The 17497-nt window shown below is 39.2% G+C and overlaps 2 protein-coding genes and 1 long non-coding RNA gene across 3 annotated transcripts in view; 1 reads left to right on the plus strand and 2 right to left on the minus strand.

The window, feature by feature from the left end:
* Positions 1-247: 247 nt before the first annotated feature.
* LOC110677277 lies at positions 248-1008 on the minus strand. The gene is made up of 2 exons (XR_002501081.1): positions 633-1008; positions 248-562 (listed from the first exon to the last, which is right to left on the minus strand). It is a non-coding gene; the product is annotated as an uncharacterized LOC110677277 (long non-coding RNA).
* Positions 1009-2267: 1259 nt separating this feature from the next.
* LOC5574913 (PR domain zinc finger protein 5) lies at positions 2268-13256 on the minus strand. The gene is made up of 4 exons (XM_021841604.1): positions 12996-13256; positions 10426-11363; positions 2798-3005; positions 2268-2728 (listed from the first exon to the last, which is right to left on the minus strand). The coding sequence occupies exons 1-4, from the start codon at positions 13146-13148 to the stop codon at positions 2291-2293; spliced, it is 1737 nt and encodes a 578-aa protein (XP_021697296.1). The 5' UTR covers positions 13149-13256; the 3' UTR covers positions 2268-2290.
* Positions 13257-14836: 1580 nt separating this feature from the next.
* LOC5575894 (zinc finger protein 836) overlaps positions 14837-17497 on the plus strand; it is a 38529-nt gene continuing 35868 nt past the window's right edge. The window contains exon 1 of the mRNA XM_021841605.1: positions 14837-14988. The gene's annotated coding sequence lies outside the window, so the exon portion shown is untranslated. The remainder of the gene's footprint in view (positions 14989-17497) is intronic.

Consider the following 17497-nt stretch of genomic DNA (forward strand, 5'->3'; position numbering starts at 1 on the left):
ATCACCCATTGTCTCGGAACTACAAAGGAGGTACACTCTGGAAAAAATCTAACCTATATAGTTTAAAAGCCACTCTAAATTGCTATTTGCCTGGTTGGGTCTAAGCCCCGTATAGGTGCAAACTATACAGACTTATTTATCCTAAGATCAAACTGACGCTAGTATAACTCCACCGCATCAATGCTTTTTATAGCATGCTACCGAATGCCCTGACGTTGCCACAAACATAAACAAAGAGGAAAACATAAAAAAAATCAAACACCCCGTTTTTATTTTATTATCGTTAAAACACATGGAAATTAAATCAGTAGTTCGCACTTAATATTAAGACCAACGCCTTATTTCAGATAACTAAAATTTTGATTCTGCGTTATCTGCCATTCTTGGAACTTCCGAGCCGCTCGTTCTTAATTATCCTGCAAATATTCAACAGCATCCAGATCGGAAATGATGGATTCTTCTCATGTTCCTGCTTTCTGGACCGTGTTCCCTGCATTATAGTAGAACTCCCTAACGCTGTTTCCGTTTTGCAGGTGCCGACACCCGGTGTTTTCGAGCTTTTCTGAAAAAAACGAAAGGACGAAAAATAAATCTGAGATGAAGGGAATTTGTACTTGTATTACATTTCTTACCCGCCAAACAGTTCCTAGCAATTCTCAATTCGATTGATTCGCTATTTCTGATGGAAAGCAGTCCACTTTTGTAATTTTTGTAATGCTAGTTAATCGAATAGACAATAGACAAATTAATTAAACAAATTTCACGAGTCAAGTCGTCTTCACCGACATTTTTGTTTTTGCGAACATCTGCGGTCGCTAAAATACACTGATAAAAAAAGTTTTGTGAAAATCCAGCTTAGTTTAGTTTTTTATACCAAAAATGTATACCACTTAAACTGTGCCAAGTGTAGTCTTTAAGAATGACAAAAATGTATGAGTTTTAAACCGCTGATGATTTCTATTATTTCAGAGTGTAGCGAGTGGACTCGAGGAGTGACTAGTGCAGACGCTAAACAACAGGTGGTCCAAGGGTTCGCAGTCGGCTACGTAGGTCATACCGGTGCCCTACGGTCGAAATCGACCCTTACAGCGATTAAGTGGCCGCAGGGAGAACATTCTGGTAGCGCTGCTGTCGTGGCGCCGGCCTACTGGGTGGATACGAGCCTCTGGTTGTTCGGGGCAGGTGGAGGCCCCTTCGTCAGCAATCCCAGCTGGTGCTAGCTAATAGGGCCTGAGCCTTCAGTAGGTCAAATTGCGAAGCCCGCAGTATCAGTTCTTGATACCTGCGGTGCAGCTGGGCGCGGGCGTAGTGGTCGACCCTGCCCGCCTTCAGCGGAAAATGGGAGGTGAGGACCACCTGGGAAATTGGCAAAGCGCCAGCATGCTACCTTGGTGGACCCCCCTAAGCGTGTCATCGATGTTCGTTGCTGCATGGCTACGCAGCTAACCTGGAGGATGCGATGTGCAATAGCCCTTCTCCGAAGCAATGCCTTCTTGGTGGTCCCGGAGAGACGAAGGGTTTGGCGGCAATGGAAATGGTTTAGTGGGTCGGGGGTGTAGTCCTGTTTACTGCTTGTATGTAGTAAATGGTCCCCAACCCCACACTCCCGGACCTCGGTCCGGAGTCTGTTGAGCAGATTATCCCCCCATTGCTTAGAAGGAAAAAAAACAAGCCTTGCTTTGGATTTCATAAGCACATCGTGTGAAATGTTATAGAGCCTCATATGAATCTTGAATTTGATTCGTATGCTCTTCATAAACGATTTAAGGGAATCATACGAATCGTATCAGCTAGCAAAATACTGTTTCATACGAAAGGTGTTATGAATAACATACCTTCAGTTTCCTCAGTGTATGAGTGGGTCGAAAATTAGTGCTTTTCCCCTGCATTAGCCAACTCATTAACCAGCCACGATGCTGTCGAACCCTTGTCGATCAAAAAGTTGAACAGTAAATATGCTGGAAAAGACGAGATACCAGCCGAACTTTTCACAGCAGTGAGCACCGCTTATTGATATGGAAAAAAAAACAACTGCCTGCTAGCTATCTGGAGGGATTTGATCCTGAACGAATCCTGAAAACGTGTACAGTTACTCTACTCTAAAACAGTTAAATGGCATCTGTTCCAAGAGTCTAGCCGGATTGCAACTCTTCACAGACCACAGAGGGCAAGCTTCCATTAGAGTGGTCAAACATACGCGGCATTTTCTATTGCCTGATGTGAAAGTGATTTTTGTCAATAAAGGACTTCAATACAACAAGCAATCGTTTAACTCAGAAAGAACATTTAATTAGGCATCGTATCTATAGGTTTCATCATTGTTTTGTGTTCCACTGTTGCACTCGATCAGGTGTTGCAGCTTTAGTGCTTTGGTGGGGAACGTGATGTCACACTTGCGGCACCGTATCAAACGTTTACGCGTTCTCCTCAGCTGCCCAACCAAAACTCCCGGGATGGGCTTCACCCGGAAATTGGTCTTGATGCCATGCTTGGCCCACATGTGCCGATTTAACTGTGCGTAGTTCCGGTAGTCTCTGGCACAGCAGAAATAGTCCTCCCGATAGCTGATGCAAAGGTGAGCATCGAACGCTTCCTGGCTGGGATGTATCGTTAGACAAACTCCGCACTCCAAAGGTTTCGGATTTTCATGCCGCAGTCGGTGAAGGTCCAGCTTTTCCTGGCTGTAGACCGTCAGCAAGCAGATGTCGCACGGGAAGTTGGCTTGAATCTACAAAAGAACAAAATATTACGTCTTAGGATTGAAAGTTGAGCGCCAATAGACGCTGAGCTTCCTTACATTGTGAACTCGTTCTGTGTGATCGCGCAGCGTCAGTTTCTGATCGAATCGTTTCTCGCAATATTCACACGGGTAGCGAATAACCAAGTGAACACAATTACGATGGCCTCGGAGGGCGTTTCTGGTTTTAAATCGCGCCGGACATTCCGTACAGGCGTACTTTCGTTCCTCGCCGTGCGTCTCCATATGACGGTTCAGAAGATGTGTGCTGCGGAATGAATAATAAGGAATCATACTCTTAGGGCTGGTACCGTGCGAGCTCCATATTATAGACAGTTCCATATTCTGAACAGTTTACGACAAACTTAATGATTTCAATCTTCTAATTCAAATTTTTGCACAAAAACTTATATAACATACATCAGCTACATATTTTCTTATCGTATATCCAAGGCACAGATTTATTTTGGCAATATTTCACGTGATTTGACGAAAAATGAAGTTCGGACTTGGACAAACGTGAAAAAAAACATGGCCGCTAAGCCTGTGCACTAAGACGCCGGTCAAAACATTTGCTTAATTTTGGGTTGACAATATAATCAAATTACATTCGTAGCTGCTGAAAACTGACCGGTAAGAATATATCTTCATATTATTTACAAATATTTGGCGCTACTGCCTGCAATCTCTGATTAATCAAGTGTTCAAAGATCGGCTCCAAATGTTGTTGATTGATCCTTATTATGAACAGATATGCCGCGGAAAAAAAGAATCACCGTACACGACCCGTGGAAGCTGGAGAGGGCTATTACTCTTGTCAGGAAGGGGTTTTCGACTAGAAGCACGGCAGGTCTATACGGAATTGCTGTCAGTATTCTATACTCCAAGGGGAAAAATCTACTATACATAACCGTCCAAGAAAACCAACCATATTGTCGGAAGAAGATGAGGATCGCATATCGGATTATCCGGTCAGCTAAATCTAACTTTTCCATCGACACAAGCCGCTTAAGAATATTGGTAGGTCAGTACATGGTTCTTTCCGGAAAATCAAGTGACTTTCCAAATAACATTCCGGGAAGAAAATGGATTCAGTTGTTTTTGTACCGACATCCGGATATTTCGAGATGGATCCCGGGTTGTCCGACATTTCGCGGTAAACCATTCCGCGGTCAACCATTTCGCGGTGTACCATTTCGCGGTTTGTATCATTTTGCGGTTTAGGGCATGTTCATTTATTTCATAACACTAAAATTGGCCATTTCGGACACCCACCCACCCCCTCGTGATGCTTTTTGTATTGATACTCTACAATTTTTGTATGACCCGTAACAACGTTCGGACACCCACCCACCCCCTAACGCGTTATGAATTTTGTGAATGGGCCCTTACCGTCTTGCGATTAGTACCATTTCGCGGTCTATACCATTTCGCGGTGTGGTTTTTCCTACGAGTTGAACTGAAAATTGTTGGCATTATCACTAATAATGTTTTCATCGGTGATTTACCCTTCTTTTGAACACAGGCAGTCCTTCAAATTGCACTGTTAAGTTAGATGAAACATCTCGGTCCAAACCGCGAAACGGTACACCGCGAAATGGTAATGACCTCGAAATGACATGCCGCCAAATGGTACTAACCGCGAAACGTCGTACCGCGAAATGACAAACCGCGAAATGACAAACCGCGAAATGGTATACAATCGGATCCCGATCTAAACAGCAAAGGAAGCGATCAGGTCCGCTTAAAAGGCCTGGAGAATTGCTAATAGATTGCCTCTTTGAACTGCTGTTATAAACCATTAATAAATATCATTGCTTTTGTTTTATACATATGGATTTATTGCTGTCTATAATTAGGAACACTTCCTTATTGACTGTTCAGAATAAAGAACATGGACAAGGTTTTCAAAAATAAATCGTCTGACTGATCCCTTATGATTATGCAACCAATATCGAGCCATAAGTTAAAATATATATTTAGCACATGCGAAGGTAGTCAATACCGACGATAAAAAAGAAAACCTCTTCTTTTACATAAGCCATTATCTTCAGATTTTCTTAAGCGTTCAGAATATGGTACCGGCACGGTAGCTTTTTTTCAGAGCTTGTTACAAATCTCTTTGAAGAGACTTGGTTATTATTTTAATACATGTCTCTATTTGTACACGGTGAAAAATTCTGTTGTTAAAACTACTATGTTAGCTCACTACGCCCATTCTTAAAATTACCATGAAATTTCAGAACAAATTACAACAAATGTTTATAGTACCTCTCACCACATTTCTGGTACATTTGACAGAAACCGTATTCAACAATCTGATTTCGACTACAGACATGGGGCCTTCCTTAGCCGAGTGGTTAGAATCCGTGGCTACAAAGCAGAGCCATGCTGAAGGTGTCTGGATTCGATTCCCTCGGTCTAGGATCTTTTCTTAAATGAAATTTCCTTGATTTCCCTGGGCATAGTGCATCATTGGGGCCCAGATAGCCGTAGCGGTAAACGCGCAGCTATTCAGCATGACCATGCTGAGGGTCGTGGGTTCGAATCCCGCTGGTCGAGGATCTTTTCGTAAAGGAAATTTTCTCGATTCCCAGGGCATAGAGTATCTTCTTACTTGCCACACGATATGCACATGCAAAAATGGCCAATCGGCAAAGAAAGCTCTCAGTTAATAACTGTGGAAGTGCTCATAAGAACACTAATCTGAGAAGCAGGTTTTGTCCCAGTTGGGACGTAACGCCAGAAAGAAGAAGTGTATCATTGTACGATATACGAATGTGAAAATTGCAGTTTTGGCAAAGAAAGCTCTCAGTTAATAACTGTGAAAGTGCTCATAAGAACACTAAGATGAGGAGCAGGCTCTGACCCAGTGAGGACGTAATGCCAATAAGAAGAAGACATGGCAAATCAAGCGCATTTCTGGTCTGCTGAAAATTTCCGGTGCGAACGCTTAAGTTAACCCCCTAAAATGGTATTTTTACCGCACATTTATTTTTTGCGCGTCATCATGGAATTAGTGACTTCAGTCATTTTTATTCCTTTTTCATCCCACAGTGAATTGTAGTGAATATTTAATGTCATGAGCCATGAACGAACGATTGAAATATTGTTTGCATAAAGCTCAATCATTAAATCAGAGCACACCACATCGAGTAGAACGAGAGAAGAGACGAGCAATTGGACTCGAACCAATTTTGTTCGGAACATTGCGCCAGTGCAATAAGGCATAGGGTAATTCGCCAAATGTCGAACGGTTAAGACAGACGTTTTCATGTAATTTGATTTTAAATGTGAATTATGATAGGAAGCTTGCTAAAAAAGCACTAAACAGTGTAGACGATTGTTTAACATTGTTTTTGTTACATTTTTAATGCAGTGCTTAAGAAAAATGTTATAAAAAATAATATATTTAAAAAGATAGCTTTATACCCAATTGTTGAACACATACATAACCCATCTAAACCTAATGTTGAACGATTGTCGCCAAATGTTGACCGTTTTACTTCCGCATTCAAAAACTGATTGCATATCAAATTTTTAAATTTGCTTTTACTTTACTCTATTGAATTTTGCCGTGTTACACCACAGTTAGACTACGACCTGCTCAGAGTGATGATTTTTATTTTGAAAATCTTCGACAATCTTGCGTTTTGTATGACACGTTATAACGATAATAATAATCATACAATATTTTCTGGGGATTTCCAACCATATGGACGCTGTTAGCATGATCTACATCTTAGACATTTGTCAAGCAAGATTTGGATAGAATAAAATAAAAGAGGTGATAATTCATACTGTTTATTTTTATGACAAACTCATAACAAATTTTGAAATTTTATGTGTTATTAAAAAAAACTTAACAATATTAAATTTTATTTATTTGTTTGCTGCTTTCCGTCGTTTCGTTTTAAATCAATGTCGATTTGTAAGTCTGACTCTATTTTCGAATTTAACTATTTCTGGCATCCATGCCATCACCGTTTGTTTATTTACATCATAGTCGAGATTACCTACGCATCGTAAAGTGTTTTTAACAATGGATACCGATCACAAGGTTAAAATATACAAAAATAATTGCCAAACGAACAACTACAGAACTGTTTTATATAATTTATTTACTATAAGAACAGGCTGCTGAACCTGCTTCCCGAAAACGGTCGAAGCAGAAACAGTATCTGGAGTCTAACCTCAATTCCGTCTCAGCCCAAAGTGGTCAGGGAAAGTGCCTCGCGGACTTAACCCTGTTCTCACAACCGACGAGGAGTGCAAACTTGCAAGTTGGATAAAGGAGATGGAGAGGCGCGGCTTTCCCTGTACGAAAGATGCTTTGTTTTCGAAGGTCAAATCGTTTCTGGATTCTGCGCAACGGGTTACGGTTTTCAAGGAGAACACTCCCGGTAGTATAATGCGTCTTCATTTCATTCATGTTTCTTTACTGAAACACGTCTATTTACAGGATATAAATAGCTGGAGCTCTTCATGAAACGCCGTGGAGCCAATGATGCACTGTCAATGTAAACCAGAAAACATAATCCGTGCTGCAGCGACAGTTTCCGAAGCAGATATCAGAAAATGGTTCCGACATATCGGAAGATAAATTACCGAGAACAACCTATCTGATATTCTGAAAGATCCCCGTAGGGTATTGAACGGAGACGAAACCATGTTTCTATTCGACCTAGTGACGAAATCAGTTATTGTTTCTAAAGGAAACCGAAACGTGTACCTGGTTCAACAAGCAGACTCAAAGAAAAACATCACTGTATTGTTCACCTTCGAGGCAAATGGGTACATGTTTCCACCTTACGCTATTGTTCCTTACAAGCGTTCGCCACAGCAGGTGTTGAAGAGTTTTCCTGCTGACTGGGAGTCGAGTCTAGTACACGACACTGAAGACGGCCTTACAGTTGAGGTCGAAATACGCGTATCTGTCAAAGGATACAAACTCTAGTGGAATTAAATGGTATAGTACTAAATTCGGTTTTTTAATATACTAAATTTCAAATGGCTCTTAAGTGATTTGTGGCGCCACAAATTCTCCAGGTGATAAGTACAGAAAGAATAGCCGATGATTAAAAGAAGGACAAATCACTGATAATGTATTATATATATTTTTTTTCAAAGAACAGACTATGTCCATCATTCGGGCTAATGTTTCGTTCGAGCAAGTGCCTTTCTGGCTAATGACGTAGAATTACACGATATAAGAATGCGAAAATGACAACTTTGACAAAGAAAGCTATTAGCTAATAACGGTGGAAGTGCTCATTGAACTCTAAGCTGAGAAGCAGACTGTGTCTCAGTGGGGGCGTAGTGACAAGAAGAAAAAGCAACAATATTGGCTAGATTTATCGAAAATTTAGCGCAAACCTAAGGCTGAAACAGGCGACAATAAATAAAACAAATAGAAAAAGACGACGGGTGTATGCGAGAAGATATTTCTTGGTTATAGTGGCACCGCAGCGTAATGGAGGGCATTGGATGGTATTTACCTATCATCTATGTAATAATTTGGCTAATACCTACACATAAATTGAAAAACAAAAACCACCATTTTTCAAAAGAAATTCTAAGTCCGCTTAGTGATTTTGAAAACGCTGATATGAATAGGAACCTAAACAGCTCAGTCTAATTATTGTATGGAAGCTAAAGTAAGCATTTAAAAATCGTTTTTGAATGTTTCCGCCTTTTTAGATTATGCCTTATGCTATTTTCCGCCTTTTGTTACACGTCTAAGTTAATCTGCCTTTTAAGTTTCCGCCTTTTGTGATTCCGCCTTTCGTGTCTCCGCCTTTCGTTAGGGTCCCGTTCAACAATTGGGTATAATAAAGCTATCTTTTTAAATATATTATTTTTTAGACCATTTATCTTAAGCACTGCATTAAAAACGTAACAGAAACAATGTTAAACAATCGTCTACACTGTTTAGTGATTTTTTAGCAAGCTTCCTATCATAATTTTAAACATTTAAAATAAAATTACATGAAAACGTCTATCTTAACCGTTCGACATTTGGCGAATTACCCTACATCAACTTTTTTTTATTGGTTTTCAAACATTTATATTTTTTCAAAAAGGCGTACATATTTGAAGGATGTGTTTTTCTACGCAAACACATTTTCTTATAATAAACTTGATCTTGATTGGACCATGATTTCCTAGAATCATTTGACATGCCTATATTAAAAACGTTTGAGTCCAACGCTGATACCTCAACTGATATTTTCTGGGAATGCTCTAAAAATAAAGGTAGACTCTCTGTTGTAAATCATCCAGTGGTATCTTTAAGAGTTTCTTCCACAAATTTCTCCACTACTAGGGGTCTGTAGCCTTGAGGTTACGCTTTCGCTTCATAAGCGGAAGGTCATGGGTTCGATTCCCAGCCCCTCCACAAAAAACCCGTCCAGCCACCAGAAGACGCCTCACGGAGGACCGTGCTTTGAGGAGCACATTCATCCTCCGTCAGTATCAGATGGTGACTGAGACAAACTGACCCTCTTCACAGGCAGCTAGCCTCACTAACAACAGAGCTCTCTTCTACCTGCTCGGTGTGAGAGTAAAAAGAGTAGGAGAGAGTGAAAGTTGATGTAAATATAAATAAGTTAAAAATAGATCTGTATCGGTAAAGAAGCTACAGATCACCTGATTCCGGCACAGTATTGGCCACGAGCACGGAGTGCCTTTTCACCTTTAAAAAAAAAAAAAAAAAAAAAATTCTCCACTCATCCAAGAAATCTACCGAACAAAAATTCAGTAGAACCATTCTTGAAGCTTTTCCTCAAGCAATCTGAGAGAAAATACCGGAAGATTTTTTGGAATTATCGCAGAAGTGTCTCTAAAGAAAAAATAACCTATATAATATTACTATGGAACTTGGGAATGTTCCTGTGGCCGGAGTTATTCCGGTGAGATACTGGGTCGGGTCGGATAGAAAAGGGCTATTTTTTTGGGATATGTCAAATTATCTTTGTTTATTTGCAATGACAATCATTTAAATTTGCATAAAGATCTGATATTCAACATTATATCTGGAATGTTTTGGACCGTTTAGAATGTACCGGATGCCAGGAATGAACCGACTATAGATTTGTTGGATACTAAACCGTTCAATTCTCGAAAAGTAGAGGTATTAAACACAATGGTTTACAAAATGGAATTTCTATAAACTTGACACAGATGTTAAGACAAAAAATGATCAATTCACAGTGTCTGAAGTGTCGCGGGGAACCTCTATCCAATTCAATTGTTTCTCAAAAGGTTTACACTGATGCGTTTTTCTTAAAATTCTTTGATATAGTAGCCACATTATAGTCGATTCCAGAAACTATATGTGACTTGTAATTTGCTTACCTACAGGGGTAAAAAATAATGCATACTTTCCACCAGACCTGATCCACTGATCTACCGGAATACCTCAAACCACAGGAACAATCCGAAGTTCCTTTAGCCACTCTTAGGAGGAACTAGATATGTGTACGAGTATACTGACAAAAAATAATTGAAATCCGTTAAGTATTCGCTTCGCGGTGGGAGTAGTTTTTTTTTTGCTTTCACTCAGGGGCTTTTATTGCTTTCACTATACGGGTTAAAAGTGACCAAATCTCTAGAAATAGACCAGCTGTACTTAAGCTTAACCTAGGACAGCTTAAAAGTACTTTGAAAACTGATCGGTTTTCACTCACCTTCTGAACGTGGCTTTGCACACTTCGCACTCCTTCTTGAAGCTTTCCGCCGTACTGCTGTGGGTATTCATGTGCGATTTCATATTCTGGAAGTGTGGCGTCGTATACGGGCAGTACTCACAAGTGAGCTTTTGCGTCACGTTGCTATGCCTTTCCATGTGTATTCGGAGCGATTCGGGACTTTTGAGCGTGCTGCCGCACATTTCGCAAATGAACTGGTTCTCCGGATGCGTTGAACCATGCTTTCGCATCTCGACCTTGGTCTTGAAAGCCATCCCACATATCTCACAGGGAAATATGCGATTTTCCCGCTTTTCGTGCACTTTCTGATGGCGAGCAACAGAGTTTCGTAATTTCGTGGTAAACGCACACTTTTCGCACGACCACGGCTCTGGCAGAATCTTTCCAAACGGGTGAATTCTTGGACGGCCTACTCGCTTCCGTTCGCCGGTTTGCGGAGCAGTTTTAGTGGACTTAGGTTTGGCCTTTTTCTTCTTCACCAGAGGTTCATCATCGGAGGAATTATCGTCTGTGTAAACTATTTCTGGTTTGATTACTTTCTCGTTTCCGGAATCATCAGGATAATCGCTGTCCGCGCCATCATGCATATCGCCATCATCCGATTCAGGGCTTTCAATTTTTTCTGTTTTAACAAACGATTGGCGGTTCATCAACTTGCTCTCTTCCAATGCATGCAGGACATCTTCGACTCGTGGTTCAGATTTATTGCACAGCGAAAGCTCTTTGAAAAGTGCCTTTAGTTCGTCCTCTTTATCCTTGAAAAGAATCTTAATTGGTTCCGAGTCGGAATGTTTCACATCTACCAAGGCTTCCAAAAATCGGGTCGTCAGGAGCAGTCTGCTACGGAAAACTGCAAAACTTGTCAACTGTTCCCAACAGGCGTCGCACAATGCTTTCGGGATATCTTCAACCTTGTGCTGGAAAGGACCAACATTAAAACAAATTTAATCTAAAACCATATGCAATGCTGGTAGGGATTAAGTGTCTTGAAAATAGGGACTTCAGAGACCTTTTGCTCGAAAAAAGAGACCGAACAGGAACCAACAATGGACCAGGCGATATAATGTATATTATCAGAGAATCTTGCTGGACATTTCTCTAACATTATTTTAAAGATATTTTTGGAAATTCTTCATGACACTACGACTACATATCTCCAGAAATTACTATAATGAAAACTCTAGGGATTTTTTTAGAAATTAGATTTATTTCAGTTAAATTCAGTCCTCTTGGAATTTGTCAATGAAATGTTCCAGAGAATTGTCAATATTTTTCCCCACAACGTGAATCTGATAATATTTCTGGAGGAATACCTTATTAACTACTGTATTCGAAAAAAAAACGATGATATCCTGGATAATGTCCTGCAGGGTTTTCTGGATGTACCCTGGAAAACCTTGGGCATAATCGCAAAAGAAAAACATGATAATGGGAGGAAGCACCAGCATTAGCTCTGTAACATTTCCTAATTGAAAATTTTAACCCTTTCTTTCCCACAGCTTTGTTCGACAATTTAACTGTCAAAATGGGGTTTCTAAAAAAAGTGCTTGAACAAAAGTTGTTGCAAATATTATTCAAAATCTTCATCAAATTTTTTGATTGTTTTTCAATAGTTTGACACTTAGGTCACTTATTTCGATGTTTGATGAGACAAAATTGCTACGATTACCTTAATAATGATTGGAATAAACTTATACGCTCATTTAATGAGCGTATAAGTTTATTCCAATCATTATTAAGGTAATCGTAGCAATTCGCTTTAGTTAGCGTTCGTCGAAAATCGGTGGATCACCTGTGCTACCATGGGAAAGAGAGGGTTAATTGAAGCCAAGGAGAATTCACAATAATTACTCAGAAACTACGAAAGTAACCACACTAGTAATTCGTGTATGAAATTCTAGAAAATCCGTGTATGAATTTATGGATTAATCCAGCAAAAGTCCTACTAGATTTGCTGAAGGAATTCCTTGAGCAATTTATAAAACAAATTGTTCAGAAATAATTGAAGGAATTTTATTTTAAAATAGTTTAGAATAGAATTGACGACAAACAGCGTAGGGACTTCTAGAGCAATAATTGTACTTAAAAAAACTGAACAGCTTTTTCCAATACAAACTTTGGAATAAGCCCTTTTCTCTTTGAAAGATTGCCTGGAGTAACAACTGGAGACATTACTGTAAGAATTATTACCCAGCGGAATTTCAGAACAATGGATTATAATAGCATTGTTCCACTGGAAGAATTGCTTCAAGATATCTTAATGAAATCGTTACATGTATCGAAGGAAACCTACAAAACATTCTGATAAGTTTATAGAGGAATTTCTGGAATCATCCGTGGATAAGTCCCTGTAGCTCTTTCTTGAGGAATGTATGAAGGAATTTCTAAAGAACCTTTAGAGAAGACGCATAGAAATTTCTATAGAAATCTGTTGTCTTTCAAGCAATGGACATCACCTCAGAGATCTCGTTTCGGTTAAAATAGACTTACACCAAGTCTCTAAAAAGAGGTCTGCTACCAGCCCTGCATATACTTATCATCAAACTCACCTCTTGAATTCGGAAGGTAACTTCATCCAAGAAGGTTTGGACCTTCAACGGAATCACTTTGAAGTCTTCGGCTACGGAATGCATTGCACCGGAATCAGCCTTCAGGCACACACGACACACATCGGGATAATGTTTCAAATTTAACGCACTCATGGTTACAATACAATATTTATTACACTAAATTAGAAAATAATTGTTGAAAGAAAAGTTTACAGAAAATTAATGAGCAAGGATGACGTTTATGAACGAAGATTCCGCTTGTAAACAAATAAGTGCACTCGCTGCACTTTTGGCTGCGGTCTGATAACCCTAAAAAATGAAACTGACAGTATAATAGGAAGCACTCTCCATTTTGACATAGAAATATTTGATATAAACTTGAAAGCACATACATTTATGAAATTAAAAATCACTCAAATCTACTGCCTATTTGCGCATAGTCGACGTAAGTGCCAATATGAAAAAAACCTCTTTTCAATGAACAGAGCTTGTATAAGGTATTGGAAATGCATGACAGAGGGGGAGTCTAGACAAACAGAGGGAATTATATTTGAATCTTCTCAAGGTAACGTTTTTTGTAATAAAATTCTACTGTTTTTGTATGACCGTTAACACCAGAAAGACATTCACCCATTTGAGCGTTTTGAAATTTGTGAATGCTCTCTGCATTGACGGCACCGTAAACTCACGCAAATAGTGACATTAATAATGCTTGCTTTTAACTGCCGATTTATGTGTGAATTGATTGGAAATATTATACACTATCGGACATATGAAATTATCCAAAGCCGTATTCCCATACAGAATGGTTAACTTCAGATATCTATCCTCTCCTCTCAATTTAGGGCACATTCACAAATTTCATAGCGCTGAAGGGGTTGGGTGGGAGTCCTTAGGGGTAAACCACGTGCTCATTTATGGGGGGGGTGCTTTGTCTGGCCAATGTCTTGAAATGGTTAGTTGAAAACTATTGATTCAAAATATTACAGAACGATTTAATTTTGACAAAAAAAGGCCACGACCAATAGATATCTAACACAAAATCTAGTTCGTCGCAGAAAAAATAAAAATAATTATTCCCAATGTTGTAATGTTAAGTTAAGATTAAGGAATGTTCGAATCTGCAATATAAAGCTATGTATGCTATGTAAGCTGTGTATGCTTATATATCCCAAGAAACAATGACGCACAAGCTGCAATTTACACACTTAATCGTGGTTTCTCCATTCGCTATTTTTTATTAGGTTCACACCGCAATCTAATAACCGGTATTTCAGTTAACTAATTTGAAACTACTAATGTTCAGTTATGGTTGTTTTGTTTGAACTGAAGCCGGTAATAGGGTCCTAAAGCCCTGCCCCAATTTCAGTGCCAAACGCTTAAGTTTAGGTCAAAAACATATGTTTATTCAATTTTCTTATATTTTCCGATAGTTTAAGTCCAAAAAACATTTTTTTAAGTTTTTTTTAAATTTTGTCACACCCCTTGGTTTAAACTCAAATTTTGCTTGTATTTTGTTTTCCGTGTTTCTTCCGAAATACCAGAAAGGAACAACCCCTGGTGTTAAAAAGTTGAACCCCTGTGGTATTTTTGTCGACTAAGCGAACGTCAAACATGATCTCAAGTGTCAAGGTACATTGAGTTAAAAATTGAATAGTTTTTGCATGCTCGGTTAAAGATGGAAGTTTTTTTTATCGATTTTTCACGCGGTGCGTGCATTTTAATAGGCAGTACTAATGTCGTTTTCGTTTTTAGGAACTGGGTCGGTGATCAACACATAAACAAACAAACGTCAAACAAATTGTAGTCCGGTCGAACCTGAATCGGGTTGGGGTTGAAACTGTGATTCAGAACGGGTTGCGCCAGTTCCAACCTGGGTTCAAAAACGAATTCGACATAAGTTACGGCTTAAATAAGCGTGTCCGTTTATGTTATGTAGTGTTCATTGCTAGAGGAGCGACTGATTGCAGAGGAGTTTCGAAAAAGTAATTTGGTGAGTTTGTTCTGATCTGCAGCACATGATCACAATGCGTGAATATTAACTATTTGTCGGCCAGAACGTCTACCGAACGTATCCTACACACTTAATTTGTTTCGCAGAGGCCGGTAAAAATAATCGCCGAGAACCCAACAGCTGAGATTTCGGCGAAAATCTCGGTAAAAGTTCGAAGTGCCGATTGTGCTGTAAAATGTTAAATCAACCCAGCTGTCAAAATTCGACGAGAGATCGGTAGTCCTTTGCCAAAATCTCGGCACACTTTTACCAAAATTCGGCAAATGATTATTTTTCGATTGGAAGAAGAACAAGAAGAAAAAGCAACACAAAATTTTTAATAATAAAGACAAATTTATTGAAACTAAATGTTTTGTTGCGTTGAAAAAGTATATACCGCCGCCATTGTAAACATCTCACTTTTTACTTAATATGAGGAATGTTGGGCTTTTCCGTTTAAAGCAAATACCAAGTAACGACACGACCACTTCCTAAAAATGTAAAAAAGGCTTTAATTATTGCTGAATCGAATGAATGATTAATTTATAGGCAAAATTATATGCCATAATACAATAAATTATGTAAATACTTACATGTAGGCGCTCTTCCGAAGAACGTTTCAATACAATCCGAGCACGTGTTGATAACTGCAGCTCTGTTTTTTTCCGGTTTTGACAGATGCGTTTTGCCGAAATTCAGTAAAAAATATGTTTTCTGATTTTTGTGGCAAATTCTACGATTAAGTGTGTATGGCACTACCTTTTCCATCAACAGTCCACAACATCCCGTAACACCTATGAGAGGTTGTAGAGTTATCTGCATCTTTCTTAAGTAGGTGTCCAATCAATCATCCTTTCCCATTCCCCAGTTTTTACAAGGACGTGGCCAGGACAGTTTTTGATTATTGAAGGATGCGTCAATCTTGTCTAAGAGTTAGAAGGTAAGTCCCAAATTTCAGACTTTGGTAAGGGATGATACACAAATTATGTCACGCTAAATTTCAACTTTTTCGACCCATCCCCTTTGTCACGTTTTTTGTATGAGTCCTCCGAAAATTTTGTAAGGCTTGTCACGCTTGGCTTGACCCCCTCCCCCCTTAGAGCGTGACGTAATTTGTGCATGACCCCTAACGGACGGGAAGGAGGCAACCCTCATACAATTGTCTAGGACTGTACCACCTACAAATTTGTGCGAAATGCTGAATGCTAATGCTAATATTAATAGATTCCAAAAGCGAAGCTTGATTGCAAAAATATATGTGCAATGCACGGTCTAAGTATATTGACAGCTATAGAAGGTATGCTATTGACGACTGTGCATTAGTATTAGTAGATAGTTATGAACTTTTACCAGATTTGTATGAAATTTGTTATATTTTATTGCAATTTAAGTAAATTAAGCTATTTAAGATAACCAAACATCGATAGCTTAGCAGAATAATTTGTTACTTATCAGATTAGGAGGTCATTTGATGCATTTGTTCTATTTATGAGGAGTATTTTTCATGTTTCACATCACAACCCATTACCTCCCTCAGAAATAACTAGCCGTGCAAGTTGTTTTTTTTAATATTTTATATGTGTACAAGTATATATTTACTATAAGTACATAGGAAGGCCTACAATAAGAAGGCTGAATGCAGGAATTGAATCTGATATCTGTTGTGTTGTGACTGAGTACGTAAGATGTCTCTTGTTGCGCTGTGATTAATTCTAGAATTCGCTAGTAAACGTGTTTCCGTTAATTCATTCAAATGTGCGTTTGATTGACTAGTTGTGTGTTTTCATCGTTCGCATTAAAGTTTTCGAGAAAATATCAAGTATTGCAGAAAACGAAGAGAAATAATACTCACTACTGACTTTGCACCGAAGTCGAAAACGCAAGTTTTTGATGATCAGAATGGCTGATAATAGAAGTGGAAACAATCGACCGATATGCAAACAATGCACCACACCGATCGAGAGAGATGCTGACAGCGTTGCTTGTGAAGGTTTCTGCCACAATGTATTTCATATCATTTGCGCAAAACTACATCATGAGATAGTTTCTTGTTGCCGATCTACTCCTAATATTTGGTGGCTTTGCAACCAGTGCACCCCGCTAATGCGCGAGATGAGAAATGAACGTATTTTGAATACAAAATCGAAGTCTGCTATTCCTCCAGAAAAGGTGGATAACCCGAAAGCTACTCCGATGGATGAGAAGATGAACTATGATAAGGAAATTTGTGAGCTGAAACGCCAAATCGGAATCATTCAGGAGAATCTTTCGAACGCTTCAATCGCAAAAGCGACTGATGAATCATTTGCCAGCCTGAACCTGCACCCTCCGATAGCACGATCCTCGCCGCTCTCTTCGCCGCAATTGTTGCATGGGACTAAACAAACCAGTACATCAAATGTAACCGCCCCTACGAACGCACCGGGTGAAAAATTTTGGCTGTTCTTCACGAGGATTAAAAACGATGTAACCGAGCTTACGATGTCCAGGATGGTTCAAGAATGTCTCT

Source organism: Aedes aegypti, chromosome 2 (genome assembly GCF_002204515.2).
Source record: "Aedes aegypti strain LVP_AGWG chromosome 2, AaegL5.0 Primary Assembly, whole genome shotgun sequence".
Classification (NCBI taxonomy): domain Eukaryota; kingdom Metazoa; phylum Arthropoda; class Insecta; order Diptera; family Culicidae; genus Aedes; species Aedes aegypti.

Excerpts from the sequence above, each read along its gene's own strand:
- LOC5574913 (XM_021841604.1), bottom strand. The coding sequence starts at position 13,148 with ATGAGTGCGTTAAATTTGAAACATTATCCCGATGTGTGTCGTGTGTGC. Across the intron at positions 11,364-12,995 it reads TTACCTTCCGAATTCAAGAG|CACAAGGTTGAAGATATCCC; the intron begins GTGAGTTTGATG and ends GGTCCTTTCCAG. Across the intron at positions 3,006-10,425 it reads TGCAAAGCCACGTTCAGAAG|CACACATCTTCTGAACCGTC; the intron begins GTGAGTGAAAAC and ends TTCATTCCGCAG.